The sequence below is a fragment of the Stegostoma tigrinum genome, chromosome 24 (assembly GCF_030684315.1).
Source record: "Stegostoma tigrinum isolate sSteTig4 chromosome 24, sSteTig4.hap1, whole genome shotgun sequence".
Classification (NCBI taxonomy): Eukaryota; Metazoa; Chordata; class Chondrichthyes; order Orectolobiformes; family Stegostomatidae; genus Stegostoma; species Stegostoma tigrinum.
The window spans coordinates 6,131,014-6,153,473 of record NC_081377.1 but is presented as its reverse complement, the minus strand read 5'-3'; the positions used below and the strand labels follow the sequence as shown (position 1 = coordinate 6,153,473).

The following is a 22,460-nucleotide window of genomic DNA, read 5'->3' as shown; positions in this document are numbered from 1 at the left end:
ACAACATCAGGAAGGTCACTGGAGAACACTCAAATGGGCCAGCCATGCTGAGAGATTGTGGTGGATATTGAGGGTCACCACATATACACACACACACACACACACACACACACACACACACACACACACACACACACACACACACACACACACACACACACTCACACACACACACAGAGGTTAACTTCAACTTGGCTGGTCTTTGAGTCATGAGGTGGTCTGGGCTGAAAGCGGCCTGGAATGGTTCACACAGGGATCTGAACACAGGTCAGGATCTGACAATGCTTTCGAGAACCGTGGCACAGGAGAAGCAGTCTTCCGTCAACAAATACAGTCAGCCTTTCACGAGAAAGAATGGTGGTAGCCACATGCAACACAAAGTGAACGTAAACTTGGATTAGCCCACGACAGAGAAATGTACAATTCCAGTTATCACATTGCCTATGTCCAGTCCTCGTGATTCAATTCCAGCAAGGATCTGGCGGCAAAGCTTCAAATAGGCTTGGCACTGACCTTTCTATTTAAACATATCAGGCTATAGAAACCATAAGAGAAGGAGGATTCCTTTCCAAGTAAATGGCTGGAATTTACACCTTTTCTACTGGCAGCTCATTGCTCCTTCTGTTTCTGGTTCCACTTGTCCCCAGGTGGGCAGCTACAGACATGCCCGATCGAAGAGAATCTGAGATACCCTTCAGCTAATTGTCCCTCAGCCCCCAATCTACGAGTTCTGCACATATCTAAAACACACTGATAGAACACAACAGTGATTACAGCAGCGGTAGTTTGAGGTGGAAGGTCTCCCTTACCTGTAGTGACTGCAGTGATGTAAGATTGCTGTCACAGCAGAGCACCACGTTGTTCGTCATACTGAAACTCTCCCGTACCCCAAGGTGATAAAACAGTGAAGGTTGACAGTAAGGGTCAGACATCTCCACCACTGCGACATCTGGGGACAACACAAAACATGGGAGTGCTTAGAAAATCAGATGGGCATTGCACCAAGGCTAAATTACATTCCTTTCAGTTAAAGGATACATGCCTGCCCATTGTTTACCCTCATCTTGTTGCTATCTCAACTTTTGAGCTCCTAAAGCTGATCTCCCACCCACTCAATCACCCACACTCCAGTCACTTCCAGCTCTGAAGAATGACCTACTGCTGAGATCCCATCATTATTAATTTATTAATACTTTTGTTAACTAACCAATGGCCGTGAACAATGACTTCTGAGAAAAAAACAACATATAAAAGATCTGTTTAATGGCAGGGGATCAGCTTAATCATAAAAGTCAACTTTTATAATTCTTAGAACTAAAGGATCAAAGAATACAAGGAGAAACCAAGAACAAGGTACTAAGTTGGATGGACAGCTTATGATCATACTGAATGGTGGAGCAGTCTTGAAGGGCCGAATGGCCCCTTCTACCCCTATATTCTATGTTTCTAGGTTCAATCATCTTTAGTCGAGACAAAAAAGTCAAGGATTGGAACAGTTACACTGATAGAAAGGAATTATTTAAGGAGCAGGAGAGTTGACTTTTTGGGTTTACACCCTTCATTCAGTCCTGATGACCTGCTGTGTCCCTCCAGTTCCACACTGTGTTGACTCTGACTCCACTACCTGCAGTTCTTGTTATCTCCGAAAGGAATTATTAGCTTGAAAAGGCAGAGGAATGTTATACAGTGATATTATTTACAAAGGGATACGAACTAATTGTTATGTAAATATAAATCCCAAGGTGCCACGTTCACAGTTGTACTGCAGTCATGCGCTAAGTACATAGAACATAGAACATAGAACATTACAGCACAGTACAGGCCATTCGGCCCTAGATGTTGTGCCGACCTGTCATACTGATCTCAAGCCCATCTAACCTACACTATTCCATGTACGTCCATATCCTTGTCCAATGACGACTTAAGTGTACCTAAAGTTGGCGAATCTACTACCGTTGCAGGCAAAGCGTTCCATTCCCTTACTACTCTCTAAGTGAAGAAACTACCTCTGACATCTGTCCTATATCTTTCACCCCTCAATTTAAAGCTATGCCCCCTCATGCTCGCCATCACCATCCTAGGAAAAAGGCTCTCCCTATCCACCCTATCTAACCCTCTGATTATTTTATATGTTTCAATTAAGTCCCTCTCAACCTTCTTCTCTCTAATGAAAACAGCCTCAAGTCCCTCAGCCTTTCCTCGTAAGACCTTCCCTCCATACCAGGCAACATCCTCGTAAATCTCCTCTGCACCCTTTCCAAAGCTTCCACATCCTTCTTATAATGCGGTGACCAGAACTGTACACGATACTCCAAGTGCGGCCGCACCAGAGTTTTGTACAGCTTCACCATAACCTCTTGGTTCCAGAACTCGATCCCTCTATCAATAAAAGCTAAAACACTGTATGCCTCCTTAACAGCCCTGTCAACCTGGGTGGCAACTTTCAAGGATCTGTGTACATGGACACTGAGATCTCTCTGCTCATCTACACTGCTAAGAATCTTACCATTAGCCCTGTATTTTGCCTTCTGCTTACTCCTACCAAAGTGCATCACCTCACACTTGTCTGCATTAAACTCCATTTGCCACCTCTCAGCCCAGCTCTGCAGCTTATCTATGTCTCTCTGCAGCCTACAGCATCCTTCATCACTATCCACAACTCCACTGACCTTAGTGTCGTCTGCAAATTTACTAACCCATCCTTCTACGCCCTCATCCAGGTCATTTATAAAAATGACAAACAGCAGTGGACCCAACACCGACCCTTGAGGTACACCCCTAGTAACTGGTCTCCAGGATGAACATTTCCCATCAACTACCACCCTCTGTCTTCTTTCAGCAAGCCAATTTCCGGTCCAAACTGCTATATCTCCCACAATTCCATTCCTCCGCATTTTGTACAATAGCCTATTGTGGGGAACCTTATCAAAAGCCTTGCTGAAATCCATATACATCACATCAACCGGTTTACTCTCATCTACCTGTTTGGTAGCAAAGTGTCAGTCCCCCAATCACATGGAGCGCTGTAAGGAATTCATTCCATCCAACATTTTGAGTTGAAAAGACTTAATATTTCTAAATTAATGGGAAACAGAAGACAAAAAAAATCAAAATGAGTTCATTACACCACAGCAAATCAGTTGAGTCTATTACTCCACATCACATTGACCTCATGTACACAATGATGCCAGTCCCAATCAGAAACCGGGCCAAATACCATCTTCACTATTAGATCTGAGTTTAATGCTGTCCTCATCTGTCATCCTCAACTCCTCACACAGATGGACAGATATATGTTTTCAGCAATGGTGGAGAGGGTTGGGGGGAGGGGTAGGATTTTATTAACAGTCACAAGCTGAAAGCCAACTTGCTTCTTGAGATTGGTCATGGGCAGGGTTTACCTATGGCCACAGGTCGAGCTAAATGGGTTATTAGCTGTCTTCTTCCCCTAAGACACAGCTGCGTCTCTCTGATATCTACATTATCTCCACCAAACACCCTAGACACTTATTTCAACACTCTCAATGAGCAGTAACGTAGTTCCTTCCCTGTCACCAAAATATCCTAATGGTTTCCTTTCCTGCTTTCATTGTAATGTGTCCATGTCACTGGTAGAATAAACAAACTAATTTATACAGAGAGGTGCCCAAGTATTTCACAGCAAGACAGTACTTCTTGAAATGTAGTTTGCTGCAGAAGGTCATAGTTCTGAAAGGGTTTTAATGTTGGAGACTGCATTAGGCTGTAACAGGCTGACTATGACAAAAGAATTTGGTTGGGGAAAAGTAGAGTGTCAAGGACCTACATCAGGTCTCCAAACAGTCTTAGTAACAACGTCAGATCTTATAAGAGTAACTTGTACTGAGTTGTTATTATGCAATAATCTACATTGTTTTGAAAACAAGAGCCCCTTCTCATTAAAACTCATGTGGTGGCAGAAAAATACCAGACAACAAGCAGGTAGTGTTTGGCATATCCCCATTTGCCTGAATGGGTGCAGCTCCAACACGCAAGAAGCTTGATAACATCCAGGACAAAGCAGCCGCTTGATTGGCACTACATCCACAAGCATCCACTTCCTCCACCACGCTCAGTAGCAGCAGTGTGCACTATCTATAAGATGCACTGCAGAAATTCACCAAAGATCCTCAGATAGCACAACCACTTCCATTTAGAAAGACAAGGACAGCAGATGTATAGGAACACCACCTCCTGCGAGTTCCTGCCCAAGCCACTCATCCTGACCTGTCCATTCCTGCACTGGGTTGAAATACCGGAACTCCCTCCCTAATGGCATTTTGGGTCGACCGACAGCATGTAGACTGCTGTGGTTCAAGAAGGCAGCTGACCACCACCTTCTCAAGGGCTACAGGGTACAGGTAATAAATATTAGTCCAACCAGCAATATCCATGTCCCACAAGTAAATGATAAAAAAAATCACATGACATACAGCACAATCACTACTGTAATGTTGGAAACAAGTCTTCAATAGTGTACACAGCAAGATTCCACAAGCCACATTACAATAATGACCAGGTAACTTTTCTTCAATGGTGATACATTGTTGGAAGGTTGCATGTTGGCCTCAACATCATGGGAAACATCTCTGCTCTTCTGGATAAAGAACAACACACTTGAGGGAGCGAGCAGGGGCCTCTGTTTAAACTAGCTTCCAGAGCACGGCATGTCCAAAACTGTAGCTCTCAGCCCTTTAGTGCTGCACTCAAGTAGCAACAAAGGTTTGGTACTCAAGTTTTATGAATGAGATTTGAACCAATGACCTCACCAGAATGAATATTCAGCATTCCACAAGGAAACACGAACCTGGATTATTTTACGGATCAATTGTCGTATTAAATGAGTAGCTGAGAAATATTTCAGGACAAGTCTTCAGGATTTCCAGCACTTAAACCATATCATTATTCCCTATTCTCCTATTCCTTTGCAGAAGCAGAATCACTCTGTTCCTTGTTGGCCATGAAATAACCAGCACTGGGCCACCAGCAACAACATACATTGCACACCCAACATTAAGTTACAATGGAAATTAAATAAATACATTTACAAATGTATTTCAAAGCAACCCCACTGGTTGACCATCAAATGTTGGCCTACTGTCAGTACCTTTTATCTTAGAAACAAGTCTGGTTCAGTACAGGCACTAGTACAACAGGTGCGCATTGAAGATTTACATAGCCTGTAAAGTATATTTTACAAAGTGTCCAACCACATTCTGGGCATAGTTTAAGAGGATAGCACAGCAATCTCTGGAGGTTGTGGATTCACGTTCCACTCCAGAGACCCGAACACATAGCTTTGCTCACGGCGAAGTGTTGAGAGAGGGGCTGGGGTTGTATGTAATAGATCTTCACTGTTTTGAAGAATGGCATGCAGGTACACAGCTGTACAATATTTATCACTCAAACATCAGTTAATCCCTCCTGAAGCCAGACGGTGAAACAGGAAACCTATTTTTTACATTTGACTTTGTTTGCAGAATCCAGCTCGACATGCACCTCCTCTCAAAGCAACACTCAGGGTCCTAGCAGTCTTTTCCTATATGTGCTCAAGGTACTTAATCACCGCAGGCCCTTCAGCTTTGAATCCTTAAGACTGGAAGTGCAAATGACTTCTCACTAATACAATTGGTGTCTTACTGCTGCTTGGGGGAACTTGCTGAGCAAACTCTTGCTTCCACATTACTTATGTTAAACATGGGCACCACCTTAAATACATTTAATTAGTTAAAGAGGGCTTTGGAACACACTGAGTTCATAAAGAATGCTGTTTAAATAAGCTGCCTCCTTTCTGCAGAAAATCAGACAAAGGGAGGGTTACTCTGAAATTAAAACCTTGGACTACAAACAGTACGATTTGACCTGGCTTACGTACTAAAAATAGGAAAGTATGTAATATGGAGAAAAAATTACTCTGATTCTGATTGAGGAAATCATTTCTGATTCACACTCAGCCACACTCAGCTGAAATAGAGGGAGATAGATTCACATCACCTGGTCTATATAAATCATTAGATCCTGGTGTGTAGGGACATTTCAAATTATGTGGGTGACACAGAAGTTGGGAGAGCTCTAAAATGAGGAGGACAGCGCTGAACTACAGAAGAATAAAGATGTCAGTGGAATGGAAGAAGAAGTTCAGTGCAGAGAAGTGTGAGGTGATACATTTTGATACAAAACAAACATGGAGAAACAGAATAAAATAAAAGGTCCTATTCTAAGGGAGCAGAGAGATCTGCGTGCACATAAGTCATTAAAAGTACAAGGACAGGTCATAAAGTCATACGGTCATAGAGGCGCACAGCACGGAAAGAGACCCTTCAATTCAACGTGTCCTTGCCAACCAGATATCCTAAATTAATCTAGTCCCATTGACCAGTATTTGGCTCCGATCCGACTAAACCCTTCTGATTCATGTATCCATCCAGGAGCCTTTTAAATGTTGTAATTGTACCAGCCTCCACCACCTCTGCTGGCAGCTCATTCCATACATGCACCACCCTCTGTGCGAAACGTTTGTCCCTTAGGTCCATTTTAAATCTTTCCCCTCTCACCCTAAACCTGTGCCCTCCAGTTTTGGACTCCTAACCTGAGGAAAAGACCTTGCCTATCCATGCCCCTCATGATTTTATAAATTGCTATAAGATCACCCCTCAGCCTCCAAAGCTCCAGAGAAAATAGACCCAGCCTGCTCAGCCTATCCCAATAGCTCAAACCCTCCAACCCTGGCAACACTTTTGTAAATCTTATCTGAGTCATTTCAACTTTCACAACATCTTTCTTGTACCAGGGAGATCAGAATTGCATACTGCATTCCAAAAGTGGTCTGACTAATGTCCTGTACAACCATAACATGACCTCCCAACTCCTATCCTCAATGCACTGACCAATAAAGGCAAGCATACCAAATGCCTTCTTTAGTACCTTGTCTACTTGCAACTCCACTTTCAAGGAACTATGAACCTGCACTCCAAAGTCTCTTTGTTCAGCAACACTCCCCAGGGCCTTACCGTTAAGTGTCTAAGTCCTGCCCTGATTTGCCTTTCCAAAATGCAGCACCTCACATTGATCTAAATTAAACTCCATCTGCCACTCCCCACCCCACGTGCACATCTGATCGAGGTCCTGTTGTATTCTGAGGTAACCTTCTTCGCTGTTTGCTACATCTCAATCTTGGTGTCATCTGCAAACTAATCTCTCATCATGTGAATTGTAAGTATAGAAGACAATAATTTTGCTTCAGTGAACAGAGAAATAGATTACAATTGCATTGAGGTTGTGCTGAACTTATCTAAGATGCTAGTTAGATTGTGTGCAGTCCTAGTGCCACATGTTAGAAAGAATATGAACACATTGGACACGATGCAGAAGGGGTTTACAAGAACGGTCGTAGGGATATGAAATAGGTGCATTGCTGGAGAAATTGAGCTGTTTTCCTTGTAAAGGAGAAGGCTTAAGAGGAGATTTGATAATTTTCAAAATCATGAGGGGATTGAACCTAGTAGACAGAGAGTAACAGTTCCTACATGTAAAAAGATTGAGAATTATGGGGCTCAGGTTTAAAGTGGTTTACAAAAAGAATAAATGGCCTGCAAGATAAAGTCAGGGAGACTCTAGAGCCCGTGGCTGAAGGAGCACACATTTCGGAGGACTGTAGATCTAGAGGGGATTATAGAGATATAGTGAGGGACAGAGTCATGAAGGGATTTGCAAATAAATGCATGTCTCCAAATGACGAGCCCACAAGCAAACCTATTGAGATTTGCTTGACATGTTCGCTGGACAGTGAGCCCCTCACACACAGCTGGGTTAATACTGGCACCAGCCGACGATACCCTGGAAATGGGGGTAGGTTGTCCACAAGCTGTGCTTCCACAGACTCCAGCAGGACAGCCAAGTGAAGGAAGCTGGGTATCACAACAGGCATTCTCCTACCTGATTCCACCACAACCAGAACCTGTGATTAAATAAATGCCTTTTGTGAAGCCGATGTGAAGGTGGGAAAGTGGAGCTCCGCTTCCTGCTGTATCAACACACACAGGCAAAGGCTGATCGACATTGCTGTTCAGCTGAGTAGGTTATAATGAATTCACAGAATCACAAAAAGTGTTACAGTGCAGAGGCGGTCAATCAGTTCTGGTCCCTAGTACCAATCTCCTGCTCTTTCCCCATATCACTTCCCATCATTTCTATTCAAATCATCAGCCAATGCTTTTCGTGAATGCCTCAACTGAACCTGTTCCCACTATATTTCCAGGCAATGCATTCCACACTCTAACTATTCTCTGTGTGAAGAAGTATTTTCTCATATCAGGCTCACTTCATTTGCACGTAACTTTAAATATACACCTTCTCATTCTTTTATCTTTTATGAACAGGAGCAGCTACTCCCCATCTGTTCTGTTCAGCCCACTCCTGATTTTGAAAACACCTATCAAATCTTTTCTCGGCTTCTTCTCTACAAGTCCCAACTTCTTCAATCTATCCTCATAACTGAACTTTCTCATCTCTAGAATCATTCTTGAGAATTGCAGAAGTGACTTTGGAATTAATCATTGGAGCAACAAACACCACACAAATCAATTTTTAAAAATATAGTATTCAGCTGCATTATTCCGACATGATTTAAGAAATAATATCCTCATGTGTATGTATTTATGTGTATTCAGAATTCACTCATTGGGATGCTACAATTTACCAAAACAGCAGATACCATTTTATAGCCCTCAGTGAAAGGATAACAATGCGTTCGAATAGCTACAATACGTGTGTCTGAAATTGTGATCATTTCAAACTTCTGGAGCCACAGTACATTGCACCCAGGAATCAAACAGCATCATTTAATTACAGTCATCACCTTGTCAGCCAGTAAACACATCAAATCATTAAACAAATGAAGCAGTGGAAATGTCAACAAATGAACAGATTAAAAGGAGCAACCTATCAATAATGGCACATCAAACTAAATAAATTAATTTCAACCCTGGACATGACTAAATCATTACATCAGCATCAACTCCAACAACCCATTCCTTAATACATCAGTGGACAACCAGCGAAAACATCAAATAAACCTGACACACAAGTCCTGCTATTGACTTAACTTCTGGAGGTGAAATGATTTCATTGTATTGACTTTTTAAAGTGTCACTGCTAATGTCAAGCTCCCGCTGCAAATGGCAAGCTTTAAAATAGACTGGAAGAACATCATTTAATTTTCAGCTTAGGGACCCTGCTGCCCTCCAGACTCAATATTGAGTTCAACAATTTTAGGGGCTGAACTCTCCCATGTCCCAGCCCCAACCCCACACACCCGCAACAGTCCCCATTAACAGCTATTCACTCTCCTAGCCAGACCATTATCCACTCCTTTGTCCAACTGTTCTTCTCTCTCTTTGGCCTCTATCCCCACCTATCATTTATTCCTTACACTGCCGCCCCTGCACCCAATTTTCTGCATATAAACCAACATTTTCCAAGCTACCATCATTTCTGAGGAAGGCTCACTGGACCTGAAACATTAACCCAATTTCTCTGCACAGATGCTGCCAAGCCTGCTGAGCTTTTCCAGCAACTTTTGTTTTTGTTTAAAATAAGCTTACTGGGGCTCTTCTGGTGCAGTGCTAGACTCCCTACCTTTCAGGTTCTGCTCCAGAGGGATGTCATAATATGTCAGAACAGGTTGATTAGAAAAATATTTTTTCGAAAAAGTTTATTTGTCTAAAGCAAGACTTTTAGCTTGTAAGAACAGTCCAATAATTATTTATTTGTACAACACAATAAGGCTCACAACTTCAAAGAAAAATTCCTAACCTGAGCCATCATGAAGAAAGGTCATTGAGACTTAGGCAAATCATTATAACAATAGTTAAACTGGGGATTTAATTTTGTTTTCATTTGTAAATCATTAATGCAATGTAAGGCATGCAGTTTGGCTTCTCATCTGAAGCAGCTTTTTCTGGGACATTAAATGGTGCTTATTATATTCAAGCAGCAGCTATTTATTTCACAACAGAGGAATTTTGCAACAGAGGAGTGAAATCTTATACTCTAAATTGTTGTCATTTGTATCTCAAGGAAATAGAACAGTCAAGGTTTATTGTATTTGTTTTGGACAAATCAAAACAGCAGCTGAAAGAATAGCAACAGTAATGTTGTTCAAGCTTAGGGGAATTTCTTAATAAATCACAACGATATGAAATATATTGTATCAAATATTTTTGGTAATTTACAGTATCTGCATAGATATCTTATAAAGAGGGATAATTACCAAATAAATAATGTTTCCTGAAGTTTTATATATTTTTTGACCCTCTGTACAAAATCCCATTCTCAATGGACAGTAGAAATCGACCATGCTACATATGGAGATTTATTCATGTAATGTTTTTGATTCTTTTCCACACGATGCATTTGGTATGCTTGCCTTTATCAATCTGTGCATTGAGTGTAGGAGTTGAAAGGTCATGCTGTGGCTATACAGGGCATAGATTAGGCCACTTTTGAAATACTGCATTCAATGCTCGTCTTCCTTCTGTATGAAAAATGTCATTAAACTTGAAAGGGTTCAGAAAAGATTTACAAGCATGTTGTCAATGTTGGAGGGTTTGAGCTATAGGGAGGGGCTGAATAGGCTGGGGCTATTTTCCCTGGCACATCAAAGGCTGAGAGGTGACCTTATAGAGGTTTATAAAATCATGAAGGGCATGAATAGGGTGAATAACTAAGGATTTTTCCCCAGGGTGGGGGAATTCAAACTGAGAGGTTGGGGTGAGAGGGGAAAGATTTAAAATGGGTCTAAGGGGCAACTTTTTCATGCAGAGGGTGGTGCGTGTATGGAAGGAGTTGGCAGAGGAAGTGGTGAAGGTGGGTACAATTACAACATTTAAAAGGCATCTGGATGGGTGTATGAATTGGAAGGGTTTAGAGGGATATGGGCCAAATGCTGGCAAATGGGGCTGGATTAATTTAGAATATTTAGTTGGTGTGGACGAGTTGAACCGAAGGGACGGTTTCTGTGTTGTACATGTGTATGACTCCACGTGAATATTGCAGGAACATTTTACCATGGAGAGGGTGCCAACACTGTATACTACAAAAAGGGATTTCGCTTCAACCATGCAAAGAATACAGTAATGTATCCGATCTGTCTCAAGGTTTGAGTGCATAACATCTGGGGCTAATTGTAATAAATCAAGCATTCTATGCGCTAATTCCCTTCTTCCCATGCATCAACAGTGGCACCATTACACTACAAGCACACTTTTAAAGGGTTTGAGAAATCAGCAGCACACAGCTGCAAGTATGTCTGTAATATCTTCATAAACATGCTTGAAAAATGTTGGCTGTGACCTAGAGTCAAAACAGCATTTAAACTAATTTTTCCCAGTGTTTACCTACAACACTAGGAATTTGTGTCCTTAAAGGCAAAGAGCTTCCCTCAAAATCAGCATAACTCAGTGTACAAATGGACCTCATTAAAACAATTGCATGTCAAGAGCTACGCCCCCTGCAAAATTCGAGAAAACAACAGCGGTAGATCGAATTCCTTTCTACCACATGTAACATGTTAATTACACTTCAGTGCATTTATTGTAGTCATTAACATTAAAAAAAAATCAACAAACTTTTCAAAAAAAGACCAAGCCAGTAAGTTTTGGAGATAGTTTGCCAAACTCCTCACAAATGTCGACAAAAATAACCAGAGCAACTATACTTGGAAGAATAAAAAAAAGCAAACACCATCTACTACGACAAGGGGAAGGTAATTTTAAAACACTTGGTGCTTCTGAACTAACAAGGTGTAGAGCTGGATGAACACAGCAAGCCAAGCAGCATCAGAGGAGCAGGAAGAATGACGTTTCGGGCATAGACCTGGCCTGCTGTGTTCATCCAGCTCTACACCTTGTTATCTCAGATTATCCAGCATCTGCAGTTCCTACTATCTCTTGTATCCTTCCTCAAAGTAGTGTTCTGGGATCTTTCAGGTCCACTTCAGAGGTCAGACATAAGGCTATGTTTGACATCCCAACTGAAGGACAATGCTGCACTCCCGCAGCACCACACTGAAGTGTCACACTTGGATGAATGTTCAAATTCCTGCAGTGAGACTGTAAACATATAACTTTCCAGTTGTTCTTCTGCTTTCATTCATGCCCTCTTCAGCCCATTGGACCCTCCTGCTGCTTTGACTGAAAACGCAAATGTGTTGCAACATTTTCTGTGCGCAAACAAAAGCATGCAATTGTTCTGGAAATGCTCAGATCATCACATAAACTTCTGAATTGCAGCTTCAAATCGCTAAGGCACATCCCCACTTGCAGCTGTGTAGGCAATGATTTCACCCTGAACAACCTTTGGAATTATTTCTATTCATCGACGATTCGAACTGTGCTAAAGGGTAATGGCCCAAAATTACACAGCTTGATATATCTATCATTCCCAAGTCGGTCTATGTGATGATCTGAGCATTTCCAGAACAAATGGCATGTTTTTGTTTGTGCACAGAAAACGTTGCATCACATTTGCGTTTTCTGTCAAAGCAGCAGGAGGGTCCAATGGGCTGAAGAGGGCATGAATGAAAGCAGAAGAACAACTGGAAAGTTATATGTTTACAGTCCCACTGCAGGAATTTGAACATTCATCCAAGTGTGACACTTCAGTGTGGTGCTGTGGAAGTGCAGCATTGTCCTTCAGTTGGGATGTCAAACATAGCCTTATGTCTGACCTCTGAAGTGGACCTGAAAGATCCCACAACACTACTTTGAGGAAGGATACAAGAGTACTCACCTGTATCTTCATGAATATTTATCCCCAAACCAAAATTGACAAAATACACATTAACTGGTTAACTGCTTCTCTTGAAATGTAAGCGTTTCACTTTTAGGATCCCCCAGCGCTCACAGTAAATAAAAACCGAACTAAAAGCTCTGCTAACGCCCGCAGAGTTTTGGAAGAGTCTCGCTTTGCTGCAAAAGGGTGGGGATACTCACCTGCATTGTAGAAACAGTCCAAGGTGCCAGTCTCCCCCAGCACCAACCTGCCAAAGGGCACTGTTTCCAGGACAGCGTGGGCATCTTCGCAAGCTTCCCGGAGGCACTTAAGTGCCAGGCTGTCCGGGGACTGTGGATTCACCGTCTCATTGATCACATAGACGGCTCGGAGTGCCCTGCGGACCCGGGGAGCAGGCACTGCCCGCCGGCTCATGTCGATCGCCAGCGGGTCCTGCCAGTAGCTGCCGGCGGACACGGAGCCGGGCTCATCCCCCGGACTGTCCGATGCTCCCCCGCTGCTGGCAGCGCTGCTCCGGCGGCTGGAGCCCCTCTGCCCGCTCGCCAGCCTCTCCGAGCCGCTCATGCTTGCTCCCAGCTCCCGAGAAACGTGCTCCTGGCTCTGAGTCTCTCTCTCTCTTTCTCTCTGAGTGCACCGTCCCGGGTGCGGCACTGAGACCGCCTCCTGGGCCAGGAAAAGACAACTACTCCCTCTACCACCCCCTGGGAATGCCCTCAGACAGCACCCCCACCCCCTCCCCCGGCCAGCCCTTCACCAGATAAACCACTTTCCCCCGGCCCACGACCCAGACTCACCAAAAAATCGCCCTGACTCTGACTCCCCAAAATACCCGCCCTGACTGCCCACCATCAAAAACCCATCCTGACTCCTTCAACCAAAAATCCCACCCTGAGCCCCTCTCCCCGAAGAATCCACGCTGATCCTCACCTCCAATAGAATTACCTTGACAGCCTCCTCCAAAAAGCCTAACCTGAACTTCACCCCCAAAATATCCACACTGACTCTCCGTCCTAAAAAATACCCACCCTGATCCTCACACCCCAACCGAACTAACTCAACCCTTCACTCCAGTCCTGAGCCTCAGCCCCCGACAAAGCCCATTTACCACTCCTTCCTTCCCTTATAACCCCTGCTGGGGAAATAGGTCTTCCCTGTCCACTTCATCCAAACCTCCCAGTATTTGTGTACATTTGGATATGTAACCCCACCTTGGCCACGTTTCCTTTGAGAAGAACTACCTTTTAGCCTATCTAATCTATCAATAGTTGCAAATTTCAAGCCCTTGTAACATTCTTGTAAATCTCCTCTGTTCTCCCTCTGGAGCTTCCTAAAGTATTACATTTCTTGATATTGTCACAAACTGTATATTTCTGCTTTATTGTGCCCTGTATGCTTCTGTATAACCAGGGGACACCAGGTGTGACACAACAACCCTTGTTTTTAATATGGGGGACATATTAACATTGTGTCCATAGGATCTCATTTTGGAATGCCTCCCACTGATTTGCTAATGACTGTCTCTCAAGTCACTGCATCCACTCCACTTTTACCAGACCGTCTCTCAGCTTTGTAAAATGTGCTTTCCTCCAGTCTAGTATTTTACACCTGTTCTATTTTTGGCCCTTTCCAAAGTAATGCCAAATCTCTCTGTGATTTGATCACTATCTCCACAATGGTCAGCCATTACAACAGCATCCACTTGCCCAGCTTCCTTTCCTATGACCAAAGCTAAAATTGTGCCCTGTCCCATTGGTCTTATCACGTGCTAGCTCAAGATCTTCTGTTGTATGCAGTTCAGCAATGTTGTGCCCTTTATGTCTTTCACTCTGTGTTATTCCAGTTGATATTTGGGCAGTTGACATCCTCAACTATTATTATTCATTGTTTTTAATACTCAGAAATTTGCCTGTCTATTTGCTTTTCTATCTCTGTCCTACTCTTTGGAGTCTATAGTACACACCTAGCAGTGTGGCTGCTCCATTTAGTTTCTGACCTCAAACCTGTATGACCTCATTTTATGCTCCATCGAGTAAATTGACCCTCGCACAACTCTGAGTGAATTTTTACACACTAATGAGCACCTCTTTCTTATTAATCCCCTTCCCTCTCCTGCCTCAAAATTCTATATCCTGGGATATTGAACCCCATTCCTTCCCTCTTTAAGCCAAGGTCAAGCAATAATAGTGATAATGGGAACTGCAGATGCTGGAGAATCCAAGATAATAAAATGGCATAATTCGTTTCGGTTAGGCCTACCTCTAGATAATGTGGTTCTTGTCGGGTATAGATTACACCGCAACAGCACGCTGTTAATAAACCTAGAGGATTTTTGCTGTACTCCGGCCTTCGTCCAAGAATTAGACATCTTGTCGTCTCTAAAGTACTGGATGCCTGCCTCTTGACATTCCAGTTTTTGCCATTTTTCAAATTCCCACTCCCTCCAGCCTGCATACCTATTGGATGGTTTTGGTCGTCCCGCGTTTGCCTTCTGGAGTGCCGGCATCATGTCTTGGATAGCGGTCATCAGGTCGATTTTCCCCCCGCCGCTGCTGCAGCTTCTGGGTTGGAAATTTTCAATTTCCTTGAGGACCTTGAGCTCGGGCAGTCCCGCAACGGTCTCTGTGTTGCTCTCTCCTTTATATTGAAGGGAGGCCCGAATGACCACATCACTGGACATGTCTAGTGCCTTGCGTTTGCGAACAATCGCGGATGGGATTTGCACTTCCAGTTTTGGGACGCCTAGACCGCCGTTCTTGTTGCTAGTGTATAGCATTCAGTCTGCGGTATGAGGTGGTAGGTGTAGGAATTCTTTCGTGGCGTTGACCCCTTTGCCCGCTTCCAACACAAGTCCTCCTCCTGGACACCACCCCCAGGCCTCCTACCTTCCCTCGACCTCTTCATCCCCAACTGCCGTCGAGACATTTAACCGACTCAACCTCTCCACCCCTCTCACCCACTCCAACCTCTCCCCCGCAGAACGGGCAGCCCTCCGCTCCCTCTGCTCCAACCCCAACCTCACCATCAAACCCACAAACAAGGGTGGCGCAGTGGTAGTATGGCGCACTGACCCCTACATCACCGAGGCCAAACGCCAACTCTCCGACACCACCTCCTACCGCGCCCTCGATCATGACCCCACCCCCGAGAACCAAACCATCATCTCCAACACCATTCATGACCTCATCACCTCAGGAGACCTCACACCCACAGCCTCCAACCTCATTGTTCCCCAACCCCGCACGGCCCATTTCTACCTCCTTCCCAAAATCCACAAACCTGCCTGCCCTGGTCGACCCATCATCTCAGCCTGTTCCTGCCCCACCGAACTCATCTCCACCTATCTGGACTCCATTTTCCCCCCTTTGGTCCAGGAACTCCCCACCTACATCCGTGACACAACCCACGCCCTCCACCTGCTCCAGGACTTCTAATTCCCTGGCCCCCAACACCTCATTTTCACTATGGAGTCCAGTCCCTATACACCTGTATTCCGCATGCAGATGGCCTCAAGGCGCTCCGCTTCTTCCTGTCCCGCAGGCCTGAACAGTCCCCCTCCACCGACACCCTCATCCGCCTAGCCGAACTCGTCCTCACCCTCAACAACTTCTCTTTCGATTCCTCCCACTTCCTACAGACAAAGGGGGTGGCCATGGGCACCCGCATGGGGCCCAGCTATGCCTGCCTCTTTGTAGGTTACGTGGAACAGTCCCTCTTCCGCACCTACACAGGCCCCAAACCCCACCTCTTCCTCCGTTACATTGATGACTGTATCGGCGCTGCCTCTTGCTCCCCGGAGGAGCTCGAACAGTTCATCCACTTCACCAACACCTTCCACCCCAACCTTCAGTTCACCTGGGCCATCTCCAACACATCCCTCACCTTCCTGGACCTCTCAGTCTCCAACTCAGGCAACCAGCTTGTAACTGATGTCCATTTCAAGCCCACCGACTCCCACAGCTACCTAGAATACACCTCCTCCCACCCACCCTCCTGCAAAAATTCAATCCCCTATTCCCAATTCCTCTGCCTTCGCCGCATCTGCTCCCACGATGAGGCATTCCACTCCCGCACATCCCAGATGTCCAAATTCTTCAAGGACCGCAACTTACCCCCGACAGTGGTCGAGAACGCCCTTGACCACGTCTCCCGCATTTCCCGCAACACATCCCTCACACACCGCCCCCGCCACAACCGCCCAAAGAGGATCCCCCTCATTCTCACACACCACCCCACCAAACTCCAGATACAACGCATCATCCTCCGACACTTCCGCCATCCTCAATCTGACCCCACTACCCAAGTCATTTTTCCATCCCCACCCTGTCTGCTTTCTGGAGAGACCACTCTCTCCGTGACTCCCTTGTTCGCTCCACACTGCCCTCCAACCCCACCACACCCGGCACCTTCCCCTGCAACCTCAGGAAATGCTACACTTGCCCCCACACTTCCTCCCTCACCACCATCCCAGGCCCCAAGATGACTTTCCATATTAAGCAGAGGTTCACCTGAATATTTGCCAATGTGGTATACTACATCCATTGTAACCCGGTGTGGCTTCCTCTACATTGGGGAAACAAAGCAGAGGCTTGGGGACTGCTTTGCGGAACACCTCCGCTCGGTTCGCAATAAACAACTACACCTCCCAGTCGCAAACCATTTCCACTCCCCCTCCCATTCTTTAGATGACATGTCCATCATGGGCCTCCTGCAGTGCCACAATGATGCCACCCGAAGGTTGCAGGAACAGCAAATCATATTCCGCTTGGGAACCCTGCAGCCCAATGGTATCAATGTGGACTTCACCAGCTTCAAAATCTCCCCTTCCCCCAACGCATCCTAAAACCAGGCAAGCTCATCCCCTCCCCCCACTGCATCCCAAAACCAGTCCAACCTGTCTCTGCTTCCCTAACCTGTTCTTCCTCTCACCCATCCCTTCCCCCCACCCCAAGCCGCACCTCCATCTCCTACCTACTAACCTCATCCCACCTCCTTGACCTGTCCGTCTTCCCTGGACTGACCTATCCCCTCCCTACCTCCCCACCTATACTCTCCTCTCCACCTATTTTTTTTCTCTCCATCTTCGGTCCGCCTCCCCCTCTCTCCCTATTTTTTCCAGAACCCTCACCCCATCCCCCTATCTGATGAAGGGTCTAGGCCAGAAACATCAGCTTTTGTGCTCCTGAGATGCTGCTTGGCCTGCTGTGTTCATCCAGCCTCACATTTTATTATCAAGCAATAATAGCATGCTGCTGTGGGTCTATCTGTGCCCTCAGTTCATCAGATTTATTTGCTACACACCTCAGTTACCAATTTTTCTGCACTGTGTATTTTTTTATCCTCTGCTCCTCTGCCTTTTAGAAATACTCATTCAGTTTCCGCCTCCCAATCCTTGCCATGAATTTGCCCTCAGGTTCCTATCACCCTGGTAACCTAGCTTTAACCGTCCCCAACTGCACTTGCAAATCTTCCAGCAAGGATATTTATCCCAAACCCATTCAGATTTACAGTGTGCAGTTTGTACAGGTCCCACCTTCCCCGGAACTGGCCTGCGTGCTACAGAATCCTTTAAATAAACCTACATTCACATCAGCAAGCATTAATTTTGACCTGAATTGTAGTTTCTGGAAACTTTGCCACTGCCAAGGTTAGACTGATTGGCATGTAGCTTTTGGGCTTATCTTCACACCACTTTAGAATGAAGAGAAAAGCTTGCCATTGGTGTACAATTGAGGACAAGAAGGCACAGATGTACACTTACTGGCAAAAGTAGCAATTATGGCCTGAGGAAAATTCCTTCAAACATAGCCAGAAGTTCCCAGCTTGAATGCACTGCTTGAGTGATGAAGGCAGGGTCAACTGAAACATTTGAAATGGAATTTGCTTGTTACTGAAAAGGAAGAATGTGCTGAGCTATGAGGTAAATATGGGGTTTAGCACTTAGTGTTATATCTGCTCCTCTCCTCAGGTTATATTTGGCTTGGGGTTGTTATTTACCTTAGTTAGCTGATTTATCTCAGACCAGTACAGCACATGCAGTCGGTGAAGTGTTCCTACAGACATGATGGACCAAATGGCCTCCTTTTGTGTTGTAGCCAATCATCCAGCTGAGACTCCTCCCAGGGTCAGTGAATGGCAATTCCTTCCACTATATTTCATGTGTTTATATTATATAACTGATTCTTCTTCCTGCAACCAGGATTATCTACCTGATATCAAAAACAAAGTTGTTGGAGAAGCTCAGGAGGTCTGGCAGCATCTGTGAAGGAGAAAACGGAGTTAACATTTCAGATCCAGTGACCCATCCACATCTACCTGATAAATTGCTTTACTAACCTTCCAAACTAGCTTCTATGACCCATTGAATCTATATAAGGGTGACACAGCCAACATTTTGACTACAGTTTAAAATGGTCTACTTGTAATGTTTTCTTCCTATTATATCATCTTTACCTGTGAAGTTTTTATTATCCACCTTTGAATCTCTCTAGAAACATGAAGGCGTAATCCAACATCGAGGATTAATCTCTGCCTCAAAAATGTTTCCTTATTCAATTTTAATGAATCTCTTATTTCAAGGCCAGTGACCACTTCTAAGGACTAAAATCTACTAGACTCCGTCAGAGAATTTCTGGTAGAAAATCTAATTGCAAAAAATGTAATCCTTTGTCCCAATCCTTTGGGTATTTGTAACAATATGCCTTAATCATTGTTTTGAGAGTTTGGTGGCATCTCTCAGACACATGAACAGGCAGGAAATAAAGAAATATGGATCATGAGCAGGCAGATGGATTTAGTTTAGAATGGCATCATGATCAGTACAAACAAGGTGGGCTGAAGGGTCTGTTCCTCTGGTGTACTGATCTATGTTCACTAACGCTCCCTACATCTGCGGGTGATAGACAGTGAACTTCATTTAATTTATACCACATTGCTTATTAAGTCCTGAAAAAAAACTTTATCATTACCTTAGATTTTATTTTAATTGGCAATCCAGAATAGATTAAAAGAGATGAGTTAATTATCCCTCCACTACCTTAACTGTTATTGTCCTCAAAGGAATGGCTTCTGGAAACTGCATTATCATATCCATAACTTTAAGGGTTTATTGCTTTCAATTTTCACTGTTGTCCAACACAATCCACAAACACTCAGCTGAATGGTTTTTCAAAAATTGGTATGGTGCTACTTTGATTCAATGTTGAGCTTTCCCTACGACTTCACATGTTTGGCATCTTTTACAGATCTTCCTACATCGCTATGAAGTTTTGGCAAAGTAAAATAGCTGCTTATTGAATCTATCAGATAGAAGAAACAGCAGGTACTGGAGTCAGAGATAACACATCGTTATCAATTTTTAATTCTGACGAATGGTCCTGATGCAAAACGTCAACTTTCCTGCTCCAATGATGCTGCCTGGCCTGCTGTGTTATTCCAGCTCCATCCGTGTTATCTGCTTATTGAAGCTTGCAGTTTTGTATACCATTGGAATTTAATGTGTTACTCACAATATTTCCTTAGAATATTTGGGCAGTACCGCTATCTGATGAGCACTGTACATTCCTTGCCCACAAGCCTGAGATGGTGTCTCCACTTCCAGACCACAACTTGACTTTTTTAATGTGACAGTTCTCTAGAGCTCCTTAAGGCTTAACAGTTGTGTGAGCTGACTGTGTTAAGTTGCTTAACTCTGGATCTGTTATCTAACTCTTGGTTAACCAAGGCATACTAAGCACTTATTGTGATTTATCCCCATTCTTTCAGCTACCCTGAAATCAGCTTGTGGTAGAAGTAACTCTTCAGAGGTTGGCATCCAGACTCCCTTTGGCTACAAATGCATAGCCTTTGACAACAGCAGTGCATCAGACAATCAAGGGGTTGAATATCTCTGACATTCAGCCTTTTATGTCAGGCAGGGCTCTCTGATTGGACCAGATTAATAGCCCCAATGAGGGAAATTCATATTCTATGACATCCAGTTGGCTGACCTTGTTACATTCGTTACAGTGGTATTACTTTGATCTCAGGGAATTGACTTTTGTTGAGCCATGCAGTGGTCAGCACACTTTGATGGGACTTGTTCCCGTAATTGCTCCGTCTCTTTAACCTCACTCAGACTTTCAGCAATTGTAGGTGAAGCTATAACTTTCACTCCAGCCAATTCATTAACCAGAAAATCATTATCTCCATGAGTGATTTCTTAATGACTCCTACTGCCACTGCTCTGGACATCAAGTCACATTCTAATTTTGTATAACTGATCTGGGTTATGCATTCCACTTATTCTTTGGCTTTCAATCAACTCTGAATGAAGAACTATGTCCTTCCCCAGCAAAGAAGTTTGACCAGTTCCTTTGTCTCTCAAGATTTTATGGGTTTATGGGTATCATTTGAAGAAAAAGCGTCACCTTTCCCATCGACAGATATATTTTATATCCCCCTTGTGGAAAGGCCTGTGCCAGCCCTCACTGGGAAAGATAATTCCACAGGTTAACAAGGTGCAGAGCTGGATGAACACAGCAGGCCAAGCGGCATCAGAGGAGCAGGAAGGCTGAAGGATCAGAAAACGAAGAAGGGTCTAAGCCCGAAACGTCAGCCTTCCTGCTCCTCTGATGCTGCTTGGCCTGCTGTGTTCATCCAGCTCTACACCTTGTTATCTCAGATTCTCCAGCATCTGCAATTCCTACTGTACCTCATTCCACATATTAACAAAGCTTTGAGAGAGACAGGAGTGATCAGGAGCAGTAGCCTTCTGTGGAGGGACATGCCAGCTGGTGCCCTCCAGCTGTCTGTTCTGAGGCTCAATGTTACATGATGCTTAAATAGAAAGACATAAATCCAATTCGGAGCAGGGGCTGAGATTGTAGAGGAATGGGAATTGCACCTTTTATCAAAGTAAAACTACAGTCTATGTGTGACATAATGATGTTAGATAACATTGGTTTGGACCATAGGTCTGTAGGGTCACAGTGAGGTATGATCTCTCACTATCGTCTGTGTTTAGTAATTATGTGTGCACTCAAAATGAGTCTGCACTTACCATGGGGTACGTTTATTGCCACCATCCTATTTAACTGTAGGAATTTACAGGATCTGCTTGGTTTAATGTGAAAGAGGGAAACTACTTCCTGGTCTAACTAGAAGAGTCTCTTATGGATGACAAGGGCAGGTGATGGCCTAGTAGTATTATCACTAGACTTTTAAACATGGTGAATGTTCTGGCGATAACAAGGTGTAGAGCTGGATAAACACAAGCAGCATCATAGGAGCAGGAAAGCTGACGTTTCCGGCCTAATTCCTTCTTCAGAAAATCTCTGAAAGAATGTTCTGGCGACCTGTGTTTGAATCCCACTATGTCAGAAGGTGGTATTTGAAATCATAAAAAAAACCTGCGATTAAGAATCTACCGATGACCATGGTTGATTGTCAGAAGAACCCATCTAGCTCACTAAAGTCTGTCAGGGAAGGAAACCTGCCATCCTATCCTGATTTGGCCTACATGTGACTTCAGACCCAGATCAATGTGGTTGACTCTCTGAGCCTACTGAGCAAGCCATTCAGTTGTATCAATTACTATGATGTCCCAACAAAGAATTGAAATGGCAAAAGGAAAGAAATTGGCAGAAACCTGTTGACCCTGCAAAATCCTCCTC

The 22,460-nt window shown here is 44.2% G+C and overlaps 1 protein-coding gene across 3 annotated transcripts in view; it reads right to left on the bottom strand.

Moving 5' to 3' along the window:
- Positions 1-13,415, bottom strand: part of si:ch211-1i11.3 (mitogen-activated protein kinase kinase kinase 5) — a 159,704-nt gene extending 146,289 nt beyond the window's left edge. For all 3 annotated transcript variants that reach the window (XM_048558082.2, XM_048558083.2, XM_048558084.2), the window contains exons 1-2: positions 13,011-13,415; positions 810-949 (exon numbers count right to left, since the gene is read on the bottom strand). In XM_048558082.2, coding sequence (XP_048414039.1) covers positions 810-949; positions 13,011-13,374 — 504 coding nt within the window. In that variant the 5' untranslated portion in view covers positions 13,375-13,415. The remainder of the gene's footprint in view (positions 1-809; positions 950-13,010) is intronic.
- Between the last annotated feature and the right edge of the window lie 9,045 nt (positions 13,416-22,460).